At 41.4% G+C, this 22,064-nt stretch overlaps 1 protein-coding gene across 10 annotated transcripts in view; it reads right to left on the bottom strand.

The window, feature by feature from the left end:
- LOC135238405 (nuclear factor of activated T-cells, cytoplasmic 2-like) overlaps positions 1-20,376 on the bottom strand; it is a 41,739-nt gene extending 21,363 nt beyond the window's left edge. The window contains exons 1-9 of one of the 10 annotated variants that reach the window (XM_064306265.1): positions 20,246-20,376; positions 18,389-20,035; positions 14,609-14,756; positions 11,804-11,958; positions 11,342-11,459; positions 10,890-11,001; positions 7,084-7,133; positions 1,282-2,185; positions 710-878 (exon numbers count right to left, since the gene is read on the bottom strand). In XM_064306265.1, the coding sequence (XP_064162335.1) occupies positions 710-878; positions 1,282-2,185; positions 7,084-7,105 (1,095 nt within the window). In that variant the 5' untranslated portion in view covers positions 7,106-7,133; positions 10,890-11,001; positions 11,342-11,459; ... (2 more) ...; positions 18,389-20,035; positions 20,246-20,376. Of the gene's footprint in view, positions 1-709; positions 879-1,281; positions 2,186-3,352; positions 3,924-7,083; positions 7,134-10,889; positions 11,002-11,341; positions 11,460-11,803; positions 11,959-12,351; positions 12,557-14,608; positions 14,757-16,725; positions 16,751-18,388; positions 20,036-20,245 lie in introns of those variants that run through there. The other 9 variants (XM_064306263.1, XM_064306266.1, XM_064306262.1 and 6 more) reach the window with 9 other exon arrangements.
- Between the last annotated feature and the right edge of the window lie 1,688 nt (positions 20,377-22,064).

The following is a 22,064-nucleotide window of genomic DNA, read 5'->3' as shown; positions in this document are numbered from 1 at the left end:
AAAGCAAACTGATTTTCAAATATGTATTTTTTTGTACCAGTTGTGCTACGGCTGTTTTGCTGTGAGAATAAATTTCTTCTTAAATTTCACAAATAAACACGCAGAATGCACCTTCCTTATACACTAACCATCACTATGTATTTGCTTGACTGAAATCAACAGTTTTTATAACAAATGACTTCAGCTGAGCAAATTCAAAAGTCACTGTTCAAAAAAGATTTTGTGACTTGCAGAAATCAGTACACCATGAACAAAATGGATACCCCATGCAATATAAACTCTTACAAAGAGCAAAAGAAACCAATAATATTAAGCATATAGATTACACTCTTTACTCTTTAAATCAGAAACAACAATAGATTTGAATCACAGCTGGAACACAAGTCAGAGAATACACTATGAATACTGCCACAATTTTTCCGATTACTAGAAAAAGTATGAAAATATCTTCTCCTTCCCCTAAGTAGCGACCAGCAGGCAGCAGATCTGCTGTGGGGTAATATTTATTGCTCCAGAGGCGAAGCATCCTCCCAGGCTGCCCTGGCAGAGTGATGGCAGAGGGGAAGAAGCAGGGAGAGGGAAGGGGAAGGGGTTTCCCCCACCCCAACCCCGGGACTCTCACGTCCACCTCCACCGAGATGACGGCACACGCCGCCAGGCTACGCGCACCTACGCGCTTGTGAGCGCCGGCAGCAGGCTGCTTTCCTACCTGGACCACCGGATGGCCCCCGCTGGGGGACTTGACCGCTCCCCGGCTGCCCTCCGTCTCATAGTGGGCGCGGTGGTGGGGTTTGGGCTGGACCTCTATGCGGAGCTCGTACTGGTCGTTCTGGCTGGGGACGGGCCACTCCAGGGAGGGCAAGGAAGCCACCGGAATGCTGCAGAGCAGGAACGGGAGAGAGACCGGGTCAATAGTCACCCAATGCTAAAAGCCCACGTTAAGCATAACTGCCATCCAAAGGGTACACACTGAGAGCACGTTCTTACTAGGGCAGATTCAGCATAACTGCAATGCACAAGGAATGGTTAACTCACTAATGATTTTTTGGAAAACCTTCACTTCCTTCTTTCTGCCACCATTCAGAAGTGACTGGAATTACTATAATACTAAAAACATGTAGAGGTGACAAAAAAAGAGAAAATGTATCCTGAGTCAAAATGTGATAGAAGTGTCTTTGGATCAGGGGGTCTGCTGACATTCTCAGACTATGTGCCACATCTGTAGGCCAGTAAGCATGTGAAAAGCACCTAGGAAATGTGCCAGTAACACGGGCCTGTTACCTGCAGAGGCTGGGGACCAGCTGATTGGGCCAGATTTGTGGAATGACATAGAAGGACTCGGTCTTGCCCTTCACGTCCTGCTCGCAGGAGAACAGGAAGCTGTCCGGCTGGCTCTCGCCATAGGCCTGGTAGTCCAGGTTGGACTTGACGATCTTGGTGGGGACCGACCCGCCCAGGCCGGCGCCGAGGCCGTTGACCGCCTCGGCCAGGCCAGCAGGGGGGCCGTACTGCGCGGGGGCGGGGGGGCGGTGCTGGTCGTCGCGGCCGCCGTGGGGGGACGGGCTCCGGGAGCGGACGCGGGGGGCCAGGGAGGGGTTCTGGTACATGTCGTAGGTCCTCTTCCCCTGCGGCGAGGTGGAGCGGGACCCCGGGCGGGGGGAGGGCGACCGCGCCCCCAGGTAGGTCTCCTCGGTGACGCTGGTGCGGGGGGAGGTGCCGGGGGAGGTATGGGGAGAGCAGGTGTGGATATTCTGGAAGCGCGGGCAGAGGTCGGTGGCGGTGCCCCCCCCGCTGGGCGACACGCAGGGCGACGCCCAGGGGGAGTAGCTCTCCGAGTGCCAGCTGGTGGAGGAGTTGCTGCTGGCGGGGCTCAGGCACTGGGCCTCTCGGTAGGCCACGCCCTCCAGTCCCGGGACCGTCAGGGAGGGCCAGACGCCGATGTTGACGGGCTGGGCCTGCGGGGTGTCCCTTCCGTGGTGGTACAGCTCATGGGACGGGGTGATCTCAATCCGGGGGCTCAGGGCGGGGCCCCCGGCCCTGGAGGCGTCCGGATGCTCGTACCCCGGCAGGCCATCTGAGACGGGATCCCTGTACGGGGACCGGCTGCAGGACTGGTGATCCTCATGGGGGTAGCCCAACCCGGACGGTGGGCTGAGGACTTTTTGAGAAGGGAGGTTTGACTCATCTAAAGAGAAATGGAGATAATGGGGACAGTAAACCAATGAATGCACTGTTCCCAAATGATAAAACCTTGATTTCGACTTAAATTCATAGATTGATATACATTAGACAGAATTCTTTCCAGAGCAGGTACAGGAGACTTGTGAGAGTAAGGTACTGTTATAAAGACAGAGGCAGGTCCACTTAATCCTGCAAATGTACTTTTTTGTTTTCACAAGCACAATTTTTGGTCAAATTTCCAATTGCATATATAAGCCCATTCCATAGATGAAACAAGGGTGGGAGGCCGCACCAGCAAATTCTCCCTCCAAACACATTTATTCAGCTGAGCAGTAGAAAGCAGGCCTGAGGAAGCCTGCGGACACCTGACTGTTGTGGTTGTAATACCCCCCGCTGTCTACCCCCACCCCCCACCCCCCACCGACCCACAGAAAGTTTTCATTTTCATTTTGTTGAGACACTCTCACGCTGTTAATACACACTTCTTTTGCTACATTAACACAATTACTACAATAAAATCCAATTATGACACTATTTGCAAAAATATTTCATGCCTGGATTCCAAGTTGAAAAGCGTATGTATAGGGACTGAGAAAGTGCAAACAATGACAAAAGAATTCACACTGGGCATTCCTTAGTTTTAATGATGTTAAAATAGTTTAATGCGAAACAAGTTTCCAAAAAAAAAAAACTATTTACCTATCAAAAACTTTCAGAGTGAAATTTGATATCAGTCTTAATTCACTGTGACATAAAACACTTAATAATAAAGCAAATGTAAGCTATATACACTGTCCTTGATAAATCAGATACAGAGCAGAACGCGTTCACAACAGGTACAGAAACCTGCTATAGGTGAAACATGTTTATGTCAATTAGAGAAAACGCTTAAGCAAAGAGAATCTTTGCCCTAAGATCTGTTAAATCCAGGTGCAAAAATCGGTATGAAATTTGGAAAATATTAAGGAACTACTGCATGAATCTTGTTTAAAATTTTTATAAGTGCCGGTCCAACTACCGTGAAATGCGAAAAACAGTATTTGTAAATAACTGTAATGAATGATGGCTGCATCATGTTCTTAACCTGGAGCCATTCAAATTCACAGTAATTCACAGAAGCTACAGCGACAGGACATCGGACAAGTTCAATAATACACGTTATTTAGCCTACCTTTGTCTTCTCCGGGGAAATCGCCGCATGTTGCATACTCAAACAAATAAGAAAAATCCAACTCATCTTGGTTTACTTGACCGATATCCCCAGAGAGCCCTAAATTATTGGGGTCGCTGTCTTCGTAAACGGAGGTCATCGGTGTTCTTTTCAATAAAAGTTTAAAACGTAAAAATTGGTATTACATATGCTTCATACGTATTTTAAATTTATAGTCCACTCAATCCAAGTTGGCTCGAGAAAAAAAACAGAAACTCAATAAACACAAAAACGATGCTCCTTTCGGCGCTATTTAAAATATAAACCCGCTGAAAATGGCAGCAAGACGTTACGTGAGGTTAAAAATAAGAAAGCTTTGAAAATGAAAATCAACTTCCTGTTTCAGTGCACACGATAATGCGTGCCTCCTTTCATAGACGAATGTAAATAAATACAACGAGCGTGTTGGGAAGGGCAGAATTATCTCTCCAGATAATCAGGTGGGAAGCATTTTAAACGCCCGCGCACTTCAATATTATTGTTTCCAATGTGTCACACGTTGTAGATGAGTTTTATTTAACCATATAATAAAACATAAAACTAATCTAGATTTGTACGTGACAAAACTATGTGGCGTGAAGTTGTTAGGTACTACTGCCCCCGAGTGTCTGTCAATAAGTATTGAGGAAACAATGGCAGCGCGTGGATCTCTATGGAATCGCATTTTTGTCTAAATAAAATAAACATCCATCCATCCATTTTCTAAGAGGAGAGAACATGCAAATTCCACACAGAAAGGCCTTCAGTCGGGAAATCATTTTTTTAAATAAAATAAAAACAAATAAACACTGTGATATATATGAGTCAATAAATTGTGAAATAAATAATACAGAACTCATTATGATAATTATATTTCATCATACTGCTATTCACAACAAGTTAGATTTCATTTAATATTAATTTCATAACAACAGGTTTTTATTTCAAAATGGCTTTTTTCTCCAAAAGACTATAGTATTATTTCATAATGGCACTTTCCCAAATAGCTCTTATCCAAGTAACTCTTTTTTCTCATGGTAACACTGAATTTCAAAATGATGCGTGTCATTTCATGGTGTGGGCATTATTGCTACTGCTGTTAGTTGCCTGCAACTGCGAAGAGTAGGGGGTTCCCCGGTGTCCTGGCCAAATCCCAGATCTGGCTCTCGCAAACCTGCCACTAAAAATAATCCCCAGACTTAATTGGCTAAATAAATGTTCTCTCCCTCTCCACCTTCGCTAATGTGTGGTGAGCGTTCTGGCGCAAATTGGCTGCCGTGCATCACCCAGGTGGGTGCTACACATTGGTGGTGGGTGAGGTGAGTTCCCCTTCACTGTAAAGCACTTTGAGCATTTGGAAAAGTGCTATATAAATGTAATTATTATTATTATTATTATTATTATTATTATTATTAATAATAATAATAATAATAATAATAATAATAATAATAATAATAATAATGCATCAGTAATTGTATTATCTAGCTATCTATATTTTGAAATCACCGTTAAGATGATAAATGCAGTTAAGCTTGATTATATTTTCAGATAGCAGATGAAATTGGATGCCTTTCCTCACCTGTGTCTTCGGGTATGCTACACACAGGCAGTAACTGTTTACGTTATGCCACCATCAGGTCTACAAGTTGGGTGTGTTGCACAATACCATACTTTCTCCGTCTTAACTCTATTGTGGCACTAGTTCTGGTTATTTTAGGAATAGCAATCAAGCTATGCAAGGATTGTGACATTGCCACTTACATACAGATAATTTGATCAATTACTTCACTTACTGTATATTCAACTGATATTACATTCCCAAAAAAGAATTCACAAATATTAACTGTTCGGTCTGTAAAGTCAGGAAGTCTTACACCTAGTTGATGGCTTCTTATACCTAATTTATGAGTTCTTCAATGTCCACACAAAAATTTGTTTCATGTGTTGTGTTATTGTGAATAACTGATATGCTGAATCTTTTCATCTGGACCCAAACTACCCCAGCAATATGACTGGAACATTTGTTCTTCATTACCCAAAGTTCGTTTAGTTTCAGGTATCACAAAAGGTTACTGAAGGGCCTGAAATTTTGAAAATTATTTCAAGTGTACGTTTTTCTGACAGGAAACCAAACACAGACTGGGTTACTAAAATAGTATGCATATAAATAATGAAAGAAAGATACACTTCTGAAAACTTAGAGTAATGAAGGATGAAACTAATTGCGAAGCCTAACAAACATGATTGGAATACCAATGGAATGGAAGGCATTGTCATTAATACTGCTTTTTTGGGCAGAAAGTGCACTTTCCAAATGTCGAAACTAGTTTTCTTCATCAGAGCATCTAGGGACACAAGAGAGAGGCCATTTTCAGGAAGATATTTGGCACAGGAGCATTTTTAATAAGCTGTAATGAATATAGCCCCTGAACTTGCTTGAGCAACCCTTGCGTAACACACAGAGAACCACTGTTCCAAACATCCAGTACAATAAGCCTTGTCAACAAGCGAGTCTCAATTGCTCAAAAAACTTAGTGTCAGTCTGAGAGGAAGAGCCTTGGGAAACTACACAAAATGATAATAATTTTAAAATGAATATATTTTAACATACTCCATAGAAAGAAAGCAATGTTTAATGTCCTTAAAAGGCAGAATTGCATTCTATACAATTTTATACATTTACAGCTGAATGTGGGTTTTTAAGAACATGGATGTGTGCATCTCACGTTGCTGTTTTGTTAAGTTGGGTAGGCCATGCCGTAAGACAGAAATCATCGTTTCATTAAGACAGCTAAAAGTTCAAAGAAACCAAAGCGCACAACAAGTGTGCTTCCGAACAGAGCAGCCACGTGCGACATTTAGGAGAATTGAGTAAATGTAGATGAATGCATTTACAATTTTAATTTATTAGCAGCCGATCAGGCTACTATTTAAGCTACTATGAGCTGAATTTAATAAATGCTCTTACAACAACCGTCCAAGGGCATCGTGTATCTAATGTGGGCCTACTTGTAACCTACAAGTGCAGCCTATTACATAAAATAAAAAATAAAAACGTAATTTGATTTCAATAGTCGTTATATGAAATCATTTACCCTTTCTTTTAAATGAGGAACTTAATGAAACAAAATAAAATCAAAATTTAATTCTCCACAAAACAAGCGTTCCTACAGGCTAGCTACTGAGCTCAGGGAAAACACAAAGTAGCGCCATTAAAACGTGCTTCCTTTCCATTATTATTGTTATTATTATTATTATTATTATTATTATTATTATTATTGTTGTTGTTGTTGTTTTACAGCCAGGTTTATCGAGGTGCCACAGTGCTATAACACGCTATAGCTACATGCTTTCAATCAGATCACCCGACTTTACAGAAAAGGTGTGAATCAACTAACTAAATAAATAAATACATACATACATAAATAAATAAACAGTACCTACCTGCGTTATACACATTATGCAACAAAAACCGTATGCAACTGTACACAAAATGTTTCAGTAAAGTATTAGGATATAGCCTAGATGTGCATTTATACTGGCTACTTTAGAAATATCGCATGTTTAATACCTGCAGCGTATGAGTTACTCTCGTGCTTTAAAACTATTATTGAAGTACATTCCTTGCCGTTATAAATCTATTTCCACATAAAAATAATACAATGTGATTTGATTCTCAGATTATACCACATTCCATCACACGCAACTCCTACCTTGATTCATCGATCTCATCATGTGGTACTGCGCCAGCCTCCAGACTTCTCTGAACATTTGGAAATCAAAATTAAAATTAAAATGAGATTACTGTATTAATAAGACTTCCTCTATTAGTCATAGTAGCATCTAACTTCAATGTCACTTGAATTAAAAAAACTGACAGGGAACGAATCTTAGGGTGTAACAGAACAGCTCGGTCAGGCAGTGATATGAAGCTCTTTTCCTTACGCCCAGGATTACTAGAGTAACAAGGGCAGCTTCCTTCCTCGCGCTGGGTGTTTATAATGCTCGAATTCTGTAAAATAACGGGATTCCCTCCGTGTTTCCTCCTGTTTGTGCGCTTTGCCATGGAAACCTGGAACAGCTCCATCTCTGAGGCTCAGGGCTTTCCTGCAAAACTCTACGCTCAGGAATCTATGACGTCACCAGTTTCTGGGCCAAAGAATCTCTACGGCTTCTCTTGCACTGCCGTGTACAAGAACTTCATTGTAGGAATATGAAATCACGGAGGGACTGGGGGGTTGGGGGCGTGGGTGTTAACTCGTTGATAACCATAAAATATAATAACGCAATACTTGCCCAAATTCGCAGTTTAATTAAGTTAATATAATTAGATTATTTTACACATCTGAACATCACACGTCAGTTGTATATCAATATTGACGATGAAAACTGTAACATTTAAGGTTATTGTACTGACCTTATATAAGTCGATGCTCTTTTCGCCTTGAATCAAAATGGGGCAATTACTAAAAGGGAACAATTAACAGAACTAACAGAAATAATATGAACTGTGAAAGTTACAATTAACATCATTCTCCTTTGGGCATTTTCAGTAATCACATTTGTCTGAGGTAAGCACACATTTCTTAGTACAATTTGTTCTCTATTTTTTCTCGTTATTGTTACAGAATCATTTTGCAGTAGGCTACTGTGTAACCAAAGTGCCATGTAAGATTGCCACGATCAAATATTGAGATCATTACTCAGTCTATATAACGTGTTTGCGTGAGTACGGTATATTGGTAACTTGAAGTAAAGCTGTCAACCGCACAGTTGATGACATTTGGAAACACGACCCAGGATCAGAGGGAATGGACAGACAGAGATGTTCATAAGGAATATTCTGTTGTCAGAAAGGTCCAGCCTTCTTCCTTACTCAGATGAATGCAGTTATAAGTTTTCTTATTGCAAAAGTGTCATGTCAAGAATAATATAGCTTTTTTGCCAAAAGGCAGGTCACGACACAAACATGCAATATTCCACATCACCTCATATTGTTTTTAAAAGCGTGAGGAACGCCCATTAATTCATGCCTACCTGGTCACATAATGCTTTTGGGGGAAATGTTTATATTTGATCTAAATGAGCATCCTGCCAGTGTTAGCACTCTGTTCCGATGCAGGAAGTATGTCACACAAAGCAGGAAATACCAGGGACATTCAGAATTCTGGCTGTAATGTATCCTCAGAGTGGTCTCAGAACCCATCACATGATTGACCTGTTTTAGTCAAGTAGAAATTCTGTGTCCCCCCCCCTTCCCCCTTGATTGCCTGCATGCGGAGAGCTTTTTTCCTCTAGTAACTATATGAATTAGGTTTGCAATACTTTGTTTGTTATGTGTTAATATGTTCCTGCTTTCACATGAGTGATATGATGTTTTATCATTGTGTGAATATATTCATGGAAAGTGTATGTGCCTGCATATCAAGGGCACTTTGGCGTGCTGTCATCAGCATCTGTTTAACAGCACTCTGGTTGTGTGTGTGTGTGTGTGTGTGTGTGTTTGAGGGAGCCTATGAGCTAGGGAGTGCATGTGACCAGGAGTGTTGGGTAAGTAAGAGTTTGCGATGCACTGCACAAATCTCGGTTCCAGTAAAAATAGGAGAATTTGCACCCAACACCAATCAGCCTTGCTCTGCCAGATGAAGAATAAATCTTTGCCAGTGTAGAATTCAGTGCCCTGTTTTTATGGCATACACATACAGTAACTATGCCCCTAAGACTACTACCAGACTACTACCGTCTACCAGTAAAAAATAAAACACTCTGACACAATCTAATCAAGGCTCCCTGTCCCTCCAACCTATAAATAGGGCTTCAGCCTGGTGTGAACACAAGCTCAGAAAATACTTTCTCTAAGTAGTCTGTCATCATCCACATCTTTGTGTGCTGTCTTATGTGATGCAGGAGGGATGTTTAAGGCTACAGTCATTTGCCTGGCACTGCCCTCTAATTTCGACCTTATTTTCATAAATTTAATTTGTTTATTTTGTGTGCTAATATTATGAACACATTAAGACTTGTTCAAACCCTACATTGTTAGTCGTTTAATTTTGTTTATAACAGCTTAATGTGTGCCACGACTCACACTAAAAAAATCACGTTAACAGTAAGAAAACATTTACATGTGTAAATGGCTAAATGCAACTGTAACAGCATAAAACGCATTACAGTTACACAAACATGCAACATTAGTTAAGCTAAGGCTAATGTGATACGAATCCATGGATTGTCAGTCACACTGAACATGCTTGTGATTTAATGTATATCAGAACCATTGTTCCTGCCTCTTCTGACTTAATTAATCAGCACTCTAGAAAAACAAACAACCAAATAGATACATACGTAAATAAAAACATGCAACTTCACTTGGAAACATGTCATTCTACATGGTCGCAGAACCTTCAGAGCAAATAGTGAGTTTTTCCATTTGTATATCAATTAAAATATAATAATTATTTATTACTTATTTTTTCTCAGCTTTTTAAATTTTTCCTAATTTCTTAAGCTGTTTTTTGCCAAATTTCACAAACATTTTATCAAATGTCATCATCACACATGCCTTGAAATCCTCCTCCAGAATTAAATGAACGCATAAATGAATACAAACAAGTTTACATCAAATATGATAATAACCTGACATAACAATCATAGATGACATGGATATTAATCACATGAAACATTCAAGACGTGATATCTGAAATGCGCGTATGGCTTTGGATGCTTGGCTATAATGTGATACTTTCAGTGCACTTAAAACCTGTGAAACCTTTTCTATGCAAAATCACGAGGAAGGCTGTGGAAAGTTTTCATTAGCACCACATGTGGGATCCATTAGTCTGTAGATCAGAATGATTGGCCAATTACAACCCACACTGTGGCATAGAGCTTATTTTGCCCCGCCCTCCTGATTAGATGGGCGCGAGCCATTTCTGACAGGGATTCCCCTACGCACCGGCCCAGGAAAGTTCTTCTGAGAGCTTGCTTTAGAGATGTTAAAATGGAAATATTAGTTAATATGGAAACTGCAGGATTGTGACAGTTTAAGCATCAAACACTCATTTTCCGACAGTGTTTTTACAACTTATTTCCTTGTTTTTGAAGCCTGTAGCCAGCAACCTGTTTACAATGCCTATTACTCACAATTAGGAATAGTTAAATTGACGAAAACAAATTTCAGTAATTATCGGCTATGCAGAAGGCAGAAAAAAACCAAAGTTCATAGGCTAGGACAAGACAGTTTTTTTGAGGAATGGGGTTCCATTAGTCAGGCATTTTTGAACAATGACTAAATGTCAAATTTCCAAAAAAGCATCTAAAAGACCGCTGCGAGGACACAGTACAGTGGATCATTTAAGCGGCGTATACTCTGTCTGGCACATTGTATCCCCGCAGTAAACGCAAAGACCTTGGCAGTGTCAACAAAGCAGGAAATTTATGAGAACGCGAGGAATTTCCTCTTCAGCATCGTGGGATGCCTGTAGCTGCATTGAGCGCACGCTGTACGTCACAATCTCACCTCCAGCCTTCCTCGCTACCGTGAGTTCCAGACGAGGCTGGGGACAACTGGACACCAGAGACTCCACTTTGAATGAACGGACACTGGCGACCTTCTCTGTGACATGGAACTTCTGAAAAAAAAGGTGCAAGGCAAGCAGAATTCACTGACTGGCAGCCAACAGAAATAAATCTGCTAATAGCTCGACCTGAAAAATGGCGTAAACATCGGATTTACATATGCCTTCCTGATATGTAAGGAATTTCAGACAGCAAAGTTATTTGGTGGCAATTAACACTTTCCATAAAAAGCCTTCCTTTCCATGAAAACACAGTAACTGTAGCAAGTTTTCTTTGCATGCTGCTTGTGTAACATGGATGAAAACCCCATCATCTTTTATTTGCACACAGATGTATTCTGAAGTTCACTTTTTTTCTTTTTTTTAAATTCAAAGAATAATGCAGCCAGCCCACCTCAAACCCGAGAGCTGAATCTGTCCTGTCGGGAGTGGGCTGGGTAGGAAGGCCTTACTCGGGTTCTCCACTTCCATTATAAACAGAGCAGAACCCTGAACCCAAGCTCAGAGACCATCTGGAGGCCACAGAATCAAACAATATCACGCACCAAAGACTGGATTTAGCTGACATCAGTCCTGAACTTTAGACTTAGAAAATGCAATTGTTTTTCCTCCTTCTATATAAATTGAAACATGATGGATGGATGTATGGATGTATGTGTGTGTGTGTGTGTGTGTGTGCATGAGAGAGAGAGAAAGAGAGAGAGCGAGTGAGCGAGTATGTGCATATATTTCTACAGAGAATTAAGCGTATACCACACAAAGCCACTGAACGTGCATGTCACTGCACACATGCAAACTTTCCCCTGGTGTGTCTTCATGCAGTTAATGATACGGGCGGATCTACAGTAAAGCTTACTTTTCTTTGCTGCAATCCCTTACTAATGACCATAACAAGCTTGAATAAATCCACAGCTCAACAGACTTCTTGTTGGTACTCCACCCATAGCCTGATCCACCAATCATCAGCCAGCCTGAGTACTTGAAATGAGTCACCAAAATTTGCTTTCCTTCCTGGCCAACAGGGGAGGAAAAAGAAATACAAATATTTTGGTCTGGTGGGTAACTTATTTTTGTTTAGAAAATGGAATGGCTGTAATATGACGATCAATGTTTTGAAGCAATGCTACTGTGGATTAAGAAGCTTTAAAATAAACCTAAACAAACATTACACATGTTCCTACAAACACTGCATTGTACGCCATCCATGTTATTTTTAAATCCATATTTACAATTATCATGCATCTAATTCAAACTCTGAGCTGTCCATAACAGTAAGCCCTCTTTTTTAACACTTGCAAATAAACCTTTCGGCATTAATTGGTTTATTGCCTTTCTTGATATAGAATGAAATGTATTATTAAGACCTACTACTGATAAGCGTACACTCACTGGAAAATATCTTACTTGGTGATAGATTGCGAGATGAAGAGTCATGTTATTCTGGCCAATTTGAGCCTTTCTGGCAAGTGGCACTGGAATCCTCAGGAAACACGCATGGATACGGGACCGAGGCGAGGCGGGGGGATTAGCCAGCGATCATTTCCCCCTGCTGCTCCCTTGCCGCGGTCCACTTCCTGCATCGCACCGTCACCGTTTCCTCCGCCGCCCCGCGCGAACGTAAACACAACAGGGATAGCCGCTTCGCAGTCCCGCTGGGCCGCTGTCACCGCCAGGGGTTCCAAGGCTATCCTCGGGTCGCCAGATATATCCGACCAATCACAGCGCTCCAAGGGTAGGTACCAAAGTATCATTTCAATTAACGTTTAGTCTTTTTTCCCAGCTATTTGTTAACGTGACAGGAGGAATAGCCGAAAAGATATAAAGAATTCGACTTGCTAGAAACTTCAAGCACACGTGCGCGAAAGAAAACATTTTGCGAAATGCATGTACACATAAGATGTGTGAAGACCTAAATCAAATCATAGTGCAACAGATAATGCACTGACCCACTAATCCGTAAAATATAAGCAAATCCCGATATCTGATGTTCAGAGCTACTGTCCGATGCCAGCCCATAACCATGACGTAAAGGTCAATGAATCTGCAGTTCCTCTTCTGAACCAATTACTGTGAACTCTGGCATTTGGTGGGTAGCTAGAACATCCCACTTGAACAGGGAGATACATGGTGTGGATGAGCAGGACAGTCAGCTATTGAATCAGACCAGTGCCAGTGCTTACTGTAACCAGTAGCCCTGAGGGATGGTGCACAACTGGCTCTAGTGTCACCCAAGGAGGGAGGGATTCAGTTAAAGGGGTTTGTCCATGTGTAATCAGGACATATCCAGCTTACTAGCAATGCATGAATGGTGTTCCCCATAGCTCAGCTGGTGCACTGCAGAGTGAAAAGGAGAGGCAGTTTAGCAGTATGTATCTCAAAGGAGAGACAAGACATACTCAGCCCTCCTAATTTGACAAAGGATGCTGCATCAGTGCACGGGGTACGTAAATACAACTGGACGTTCAAAATGGCAAGAAAATGGGGGATTGAGAAAACGGAATGAAAAAATATGGATAGTAATACTCCTGAGACCCGGCGGAGGAAAAAGTATTAATATCTTTTGACAGAACGCAAGTGTCTTGGAAGACAAAAATGTGCTGCAGTGAAAATATTTTCAAAAATATTATTTGTTTTATTTACATTGAATATCCCTTGAAGTGTATATTTCAACAGAGTAGAATATACAGTTATTGAGATTATAACCTGAAGAGTTATGATAGCAGATATTAATATTAATGTGATAGTTTATGAGCTGGAAGAGGACTGGAGTACCTACAACACACACATTTAAACCTACATTTAAGTTTGATTTAATCAGGAAGTTCCTTGAGAGAAGAATCTATTTTTCAAGGGCAACCTGACAAGTTGACAACAAACTTTGTAGCAATAAACGTCTTCACAGTGCAATTTCTGTATTAAACTTAGTCGCAATTTGATTCACCTTATGAATATTCATAAAAATGACTGTGCTCAGATATAGTAGTAGTGGTAATGGATGTTCTTTCCTTGTGCATGCCTTTTCATGAATATTCATAAGCTGGAAAATAGCACTGGAGCCTCTTGTACTGAGGAAGTAGGGAGGAGAGAATCAGCCATACATGTAGAATCTACACATTCATCTTCCTGTAGGTCTCAGCAGACTGTAAGCCAGTGCAGTACAGTAGAAGTCCTCAGTCAGGGCCTGAAAAAGCCAGCTGTACCCCATTAAACACCCACACCTGCAGCTGGGCTCAATGAAGTCTGGAGCTGACGCCCAGATCAGACCATCTCCGTAAATTCTGCCCCCTCTCCTCCAGGGCATGCAGATCTACCACACCAGGCCTATTTCACCAAAACATTTACCAAAACCAATACATATACATACACTGGGATTTTTAATACATGAAATGTAGTGTTTTACCCACAACAGAACAGACAGGGCAGAACACGAAGGTGAGTTCAAATTTCAAATCAATGTTTCTTTTTGTTGTTGTCTTTTAAACGAAGAAATTGCAGTTAGTTGTAATGCTTATGTTTGAGCGTATGTCTGTAAATCATGGAGACCAAGTATGTACCAAAAGTTCAGGTTAAAACAGGAAACAAACAAAAAACACAAGCAAACATATTAATAAATCAATATGTTTACTTATCCAGCACCTTTCCAAATACTTTTCACCCTCACCTTCCTAAATTAGGAGGGTCTTCTCATCTCTTCATCCTGGTCCTGTCAGCACAGTTTTTCCTTCATGTTAGTGCGAGGAATTCTCCGCCGCTAGATTCATTAATAGGTTGTGCATCAGCTGGTTGAATGAATACTGCCCCCTACTGTACTGGAGTGAAAAGCAGATAAAGACAAGTGGTCAGACTACTGTCAAGCTGTGGTACACACAGAAATCATGTACCGCCAATGCAGCAAAAGATTTCCAACAGGGAGTGGCATAGCAATTGCCATTTGGTAGCTTTAAATATGAAATTTAAACAACCAGTTGATATAACAATAAATACATTACATGCAAGAAATATCTGTAGGTTGGTTAAAATTAGTTTTTGTGTTCATTTCTCAGACACAGGCGAGGCAGGATCATTGCCACATCCATGCAACACGATTTTTCAGTGTGAGGGATATGGCGGTATCTGATTACAGGGGAAGGCGGTGGAGAAGGGGAGGGGGGTGGGGGCTTTCAGCCCTGCCAGCCATTGTTTAATCCTCTTTTTTTTTTCCCCAGGAACTCGTTTTCTTTCGCAAGCCGTAGCCCCCAGAGGCAAACTGGAACCGGACCAAAAGGGAAGCAGGGTGGCTGTCTGAGCGATTGTGCAGGTACAACCCTGCTAAACAGATTAGGATGCTGTCCTCTGTCCCCCTGTGATCCTTCTGCTCCCAAACTGCCCCAAGGTCCTGGGTTCAGTGAGTTCTAGCTTGACGCAGGCGATTGAGTGGTAGCCTGTGCTTGGTTCAGTAGTACGGAACACAGGTAAGTAACAGGCGGGTCATCGGTATCGATGCAACACGGTCAAGTTCGAGTGAAGGCCGCCAAATTCGTCATTCCCCATAAGAGTGGAAAGTGAAAAGTACTTTTACGGTTTTCGTGTTGCTGTATGTTCATTTGTACGCGGGTTGGGCGGCAACCGGTCCTAAGTTTTTGATTTCTATAGGCTAAAGCATGTGTCAGTCAAAGCATGCGGTGACTCATAGGCGCCAGCACTAACAGAAAACTGAGGAAGTACTTATGCCTGAAAGAAAAGCCTTATTCAGAAAGGACATCATTCACGAATTGCGCACAACTAAATTAGGGAACAGTTACGAAGCTTAGCTTGAATACATAGTGCCAGAAATATAGACATAGAAGCTGAATCGTTCTGTTAAATCAAGTTTCTTGATTTAACATAATGATGGAGAGCAATACGGCAAACCTTCTTTGCTAATAGTTTGGTTTTACTGAATTAGAGTAAATAAAAAAATCTCTCTATTGCTATTCTTACAGTTTCATGGTTTTATACACACACAATCATACACACACACGGCATATATGCACTGCTTTCATTTTACTTTTTATTTTAAATGAAAACCATTGCAATATACTAATATATCTCCTTTTTGCATTCAGTCATGTTTTTAATGTGTTCCAGCCAAAGCAGAAGTTAATATGTGTAGCAGTGATTATGCGCTGCGCATATAAAAACATACAAACTTAGAGTCGGTGGCAAGTTTAGTTTATCCACTGGCGAACCCCGGGACCCCGCTCAGAGGAATTGACCCAGAAATAAGAAAAACACGACTGAGCCGAAAGGCCTGGGCGTGAGTCACTCAGGAAAACATGGCGTGAGTCACACCGTGACTCATCTCCGCCCACTATTTTAAACAATCGCACACTCCATCGATTGTCCGGCCGTCCAGCGGGACGCCAAGCCCTGCCCGGGGCATCTGTGTGGGAAACCTGCGCGCTGCCATCAGCGCACAACACTGTGACATTTAGCCAGGCCGGGAATGTGGAAAATGTGTCGATTCGTATGGGAAAAGGGCCTGGCAAACGTACCCCTAGGGCGGAGGACCGAGAGAATCTACTGCTTCCACGGCGATAGGGCTATTCCCAGTCAACATTAAAAAATGAGTAGCTAATTGAGAGCACCCTTTAACATCAGAGCACCCTTTAACATCTATTTACATCATCCACTTTCCAGGGACCCCGCCCCAGGTTCAAAGGTTCAAGGACCAGCATCATAATTAGATGTTCTTTTCATTTTAAATGGATTGTGGACTGGGGAAGGGTTGAGGGAGTGATTGCAGGTCCTGTACAGTACCTTTGTTGAACCTCTTGTTGAAAACCTAGATCCCAAAGAGATTTTTAAAAAAAAGTATTTAGCTGACGACACCAAAACACATGAATTAAACAGTGTTGAAATAATATATTAATTGAAACATGTGTTGCCACCTTGAGTTAAACACTGTAAAGTTTTACTTTCTCATGACCTATGAATCATTTGAAAATACTCTTGTATTACAAAGTTATTACAGACTCACACCAGAATACATTTTTGTTGAATGCCATCTCAAGCTGTATGTATTCTAATTACCTACAGGGATCTCAGAGAACCATGAAGAAATCTCAAACCTGTGAATTTTGTATTGATATTCACTTCTTTTCATTAGAAAAGTAGCATACTACTCAGTGAAACTCCTTTCATTCACCATACTTGCAACATTCTGTTCAGATCTGTCTGTTCTACAACCTTCATGTAGCATTTCAGTGCTCTTCAGTATGCACTAGATCAGGAATACTCAAAACTGGCCCTCAAAGTCAATAGTATTGCTGATTTCCTCTTTTGCCTGATAGTTCAGTAATGTCAGTGATTACACTCCCCTGGTGTGTCAGGTTTAAATCAGTCCCTGATTAGAGGTGAAGATTGAAAACAAGCAGTACTACTGGCTTCAAGAGCCAGATATGACTATTCCTGCCCTAGGTCTTCCTTTTTGGACAGTTAGTAGTGCATGTTACTGACAGGCCAAAGCAGCACTCTCAAAGCTTTCTTACCCCCTGAAAGTGTACATTGTATGATTAACTTTTCACATATTTAATCAGAGTACAGTAGATATTTGGTTAGGTGACACAGGTTTTGATATTTGGCTGTCACATCAGTTTTAAATCAAAGATTTTAATCATGAACCACTTCCATAATTTAGGACTCTTGAAAGTGGCATTAGTGTTGTCACTTGCAACACTGTCAGATGAAACAAGTGCTTCCTGGGATATTCCCAGATACAGTAGGCTCATTTCTTAGTTCTTAGCCAACCTCAAAGTACTGGTGTATTTGCAATACACTAAATGTGCATTTTTGGATTTTTATGCATTTTACAAATTGCAATTATACAAAAAATGTGCTCCCATTTTAAAAGTGAAATTGCTTTCTTCTGGCTGTCATACACACATACATTCACACATGAATTCAAATATGAATTCAAAGTTATAGCCAGAAATGACAAATTTAAGACTGGAGTTCATGGTTTGTTCACTAGGAGTCCTCAGAGACACAGGGGACTTATCCTTGTTGAGCAGGAGCACTTCCAGTTGTTACAGACAGAGGCAGCAGAAGACCACTTTAATAGATAAGGCTGGTCGTGTGAGCCAATGACATGATAAGATTTGGGATGAAGAGATTCTATGACAGGACAGCCACGTAAAATTTTATCACATGTTCGTTGTTAATCTAACTCTGAGCAAGACATTCCATTGGATACTAAATGTCCTTTATTAGAGTTAAAGGCACTCAGTATCAGTTGATTTCAGACTTTTGTTCATGTCCAGCTTGATTGTGTCAAGAACAGAAAAATATACTAAGGCTGTGTTCATATCAGCACACTTTGCAACTATTGAGTATACAAGCTGTATACAACTTGATATACTCAATTGTAGGCAAGAGTATTAATTTGGACATGGCCTAACTGGAACACATCAACTCAACTTACTCAGTGTGTAGTGGTGTCCAGAGGTGGAAAGTCCAAGGGTCAGATAGTAGAAGTCTGGTCTTGTGTTTCTTCTACCAATAAAGTCAGCTAGCTGATTTCACTAATTAGTTTTACCTCCTGGCTGAAGAATTAGCAAAACAAGGTGATTGGAGCAAAATACTACGGAAGACTTATTTTCTGAAGTTGGATTGTCCACCTCTACGTTCAATCATGGAGGGCCACAGTGCTGATGTTTTTGTGGTTTCCTCTCAATCAGTGCAGCCAATCTATCAGCATAGGACTTCTGAACAATGTTTATTGTTCTCACCAATCAGTGACTTAAATTAAGCACTGAACACATTAAAAACCTGCAGGCACACCAGCCCTCCAAGGACTAGAGCAGTGTACCCCTGCTGTAGACAGATCTACCTCAGTGATACTCAAATCTGGCTCTAAAGGCCAGTAGTAAAGCTGGTTTTCTTTTATACCTGATAATTCATTGATTGATTAAGGCCACTGATTTGGAGAGATTTACCCACCTGGTATCTCAGGTTTAAATCAGTCCTGATAAGAGGGGAAGAATTAAAACCTGTACTGGCCTTGAGGGCCAGACTTGAGTACCTTCTCTCTCTTGAAAAGCTAGTTTCATGATACTAGAACAGTAGTCTCCAACCCTGGTCCTGGAGAGCTACAGGGTCTGCTGGTTTTTGTTTTCACCTTAAAATCAGCACCCAATTCAGACCCAAGACACCAGGTGAGTTGAGTTAACTGTGTAATCAACTGCTCAACTGCTTCATGAAGTGCAGATTCACTATGACAACCAGCAGACCCTGTATCTCTGCAGGAGCAGGGTTGGAGACCACTGTACTAGAAGCATACTTAAGGCATTTTCAATATAGACTGGTCTGTCAGTGCAGGAGCACTTCACATTTCATTTCATTAAAACATTGATAAAAACAAAACCGCTAATGAACAGAAAAAATAAATACAGTAACAGCATGTAAAAAGGTATGGTTATAATGGCCAGATGTGCGTGTACTGGAGGACTGCATGTCTGGTCTGGTAACATTGTAGCCACGCTCCCATTTCCGGTGCTGGTTACGTCAGCGAATAAATAACTGGACTGAGCAGCTTGCATATTTCACCTCTGACCCCACTGACCTCAACCTCTGGCACTCCCTGGACATTGAACCAAGCTTTAAATTTGCTCTCCGTGCAGAGCCAGATATTCCTGAGCAGAGCACCTGAGAAAGCACTCGGATTGTAGATCTGTCCGCGGGCACAAGCATCCCAAAACACTGTGACCAAACACTCACCGGCTCAAGGTGATGCGAGACCCTGACCAGGGCCCTGTTTCACAAAGCAGGATTACTGAGTTAGCCAGATAACTGCACCAATTAAAACCCGGAGCCCTCCCAAATTTGGAACATGGACTGAAATAAGAGCTGTTCTGGGTTTTACTCGCAGCAGTTGTGCAGCTAACTCAGTAATCCTGATTAGTGAAATACCCTCCAGCTGGGCCAGTCTAAGCCTATGCCTTTTATGTCATTCTTGCAAAATCACGTCAGGAAAAGCTATCAGCAAAGGTTAAAAATGCTGAGGCTTGGCATCTGGTTTGGCTTTGGACATCGTCCCCTCTGTACACCATCCTCCACTGCAAAAATCATGCTGCAGAAACACAGAACATCGTTTTCCATCACATTTCATTTACTGTACACCCAGCGCAGCCCCTCTCATCCGACGCAAACCTTCCACGCAAACGGGCGTCTTGACACGGCTCTGTATTGGTGTGGTAGCCTTTATTTATCTCTTTAACTTGCAGCAGGTTAGAGGTTGAAGACGATTTTTTGATGTGACAAAAACGCAAACAGCACTTACGAGGAAGGGCCCTGTTATTCTGAGGTCGGGTTGTTTGAATCAACGATGGCGAAGCACACAGCTTGTCTTTATGCTGCGGGTCGGTAACTCCATCCCGCAGCCGTGGTGGTCAGCTCTGTGAAAACAGGAGCACGCTCTTACAAATGACCCTATTCTCTGTGATTCCACTGCAGCCCAGGCAAACAAAGCATTCTGCTCTTGTACAGGATGCAGATGTCAACCCGCCAGCTTCCACCGGTGACATAGCCACGCATGCCAAAAAAATAAAATCGTACATGAAACATTTTTAAGCAACCAGATTAACCAAAACATTTCAAAAAAAGAAAAGATTTATAGACTCAATGAGTCGAGTGCAGCATGCCTTCAGTGTTTAGTACACAGCTGCATATTAACACGGGTGTAGCTGCATAGGCCTTTTACATTTAGGAAGGTCTTGATCGCAAAAATAAATAAATGTAACTGATCCACAAATAAATGCAGTGGATCCTCCTAATAAATGTACCCGATCTGCAAATAAATAGGGCTGGTTCACAGTTGTGCATCGACTGTTGCTTGCATTTATTCATGAATTTGAGACTATCATTATTGGCATGATTTGCAAAAAAAAAAAAAACCAAACTAGTCCAGCCACTCAGATCTTAAGACATCCTTTCATTGACGTCCATTCCTCTGATCAAAGTACGTATACACTTCAGGATTGTGTTGTGTAGTGCCAAGACAGCCGCTCCAGTTGGGTAGATTGCTGTAATGGCCATCTTTGATAAATGAAGCCTTCAGACCTTGAAAAGTGAAAACATTTGTATACCAAGTTTGGATTTGGAGGGGCTTTTTTAATAAGCTGCAAAGTACTGACCAACAGATGACTTGCAACAACTTTAAGGCGACTGAAGGTAAATGGCTCCTAAACTACATTGTATGGGGTCACTATAGTGACAGTATGAGAAATCAATTGCATTGCAATATTGACAAATCAGTCTAAACATTTCCATCAATCCCTATTTGCAGACTGAATGGGTGGAGTTTGATTTACCAGGCTCTTAACTATTGGGTCAAGGTGCTTCATGACATGAATATATAAATAACAGCCAATAAAAGTCTCACAGCATCTCTTCTCCCACAGAGGCCAATAATTTGCCTGCTAAAATAGCTTTGAGTTGGAGTGAAACATTTGCCATAAATACTGATCTGCATAATCAATAGAACATTCTGCTCTCATCACAGGTTCATTTGTACAAGTTAGGTAGCAAACCGCTCCAATAAAAGCTCCAGACTTGTAAAATGAAGTTCAGGTACTTCACTGGGACAATTCAACTGCAGAAAGTTGAAACTCAAGATTTTGTTTGGCAGTTTACATGTAGCTATTCATAAAGACTAGCAGGGGTTGGGAGGCTAAAAGAATGTTTAAGACTTAAGATGCCTTGTGATGAGACAAGTTTCATTGCTATGCTTAAATGTAGTTTACCAAGTGCAAAACACCTTGCTATAAACTAAACCACTTTAGTACATGGCCTATACAAAGTTAAGAGGAAGCAGGCTACCTATGAAGTGCACCGAACAGCTGCAGTTACTGAATATACATTTCTGCACTGAAGTATCAGGATACCATTTGAATATGGCTTGTGCATGTTAACCAATGAGTTTACTTGGGGGTAGGACCTCCTGACCATGCCCATACAATTGAGGATTGAGATTTGTAAACATTGAATAGATGTTTGATGGGTATAGTGGATACATCCCTGACATCACCCCCTTAAAATTAGCTGAACACCAAATCACTTCCTAGCCACATTTGTACACCCACCACCAAGTCAGACCCATG

Source organism: Anguilla rostrata, chromosome 13, assembly GCF_018555375.3.
Source record: "Anguilla rostrata isolate EN2019 chromosome 13, ASM1855537v3, whole genome shotgun sequence".
Classification (NCBI taxonomy): domain Eukaryota; kingdom Metazoa; phylum Chordata; class Actinopteri; order Anguilliformes; family Anguillidae; genus Anguilla; species Anguilla rostrata.
The sequence above is the reverse complement of the archived record's forward strand: the minus strand, read 5'-3'. Positions and strand labels throughout refer to the sequence as shown.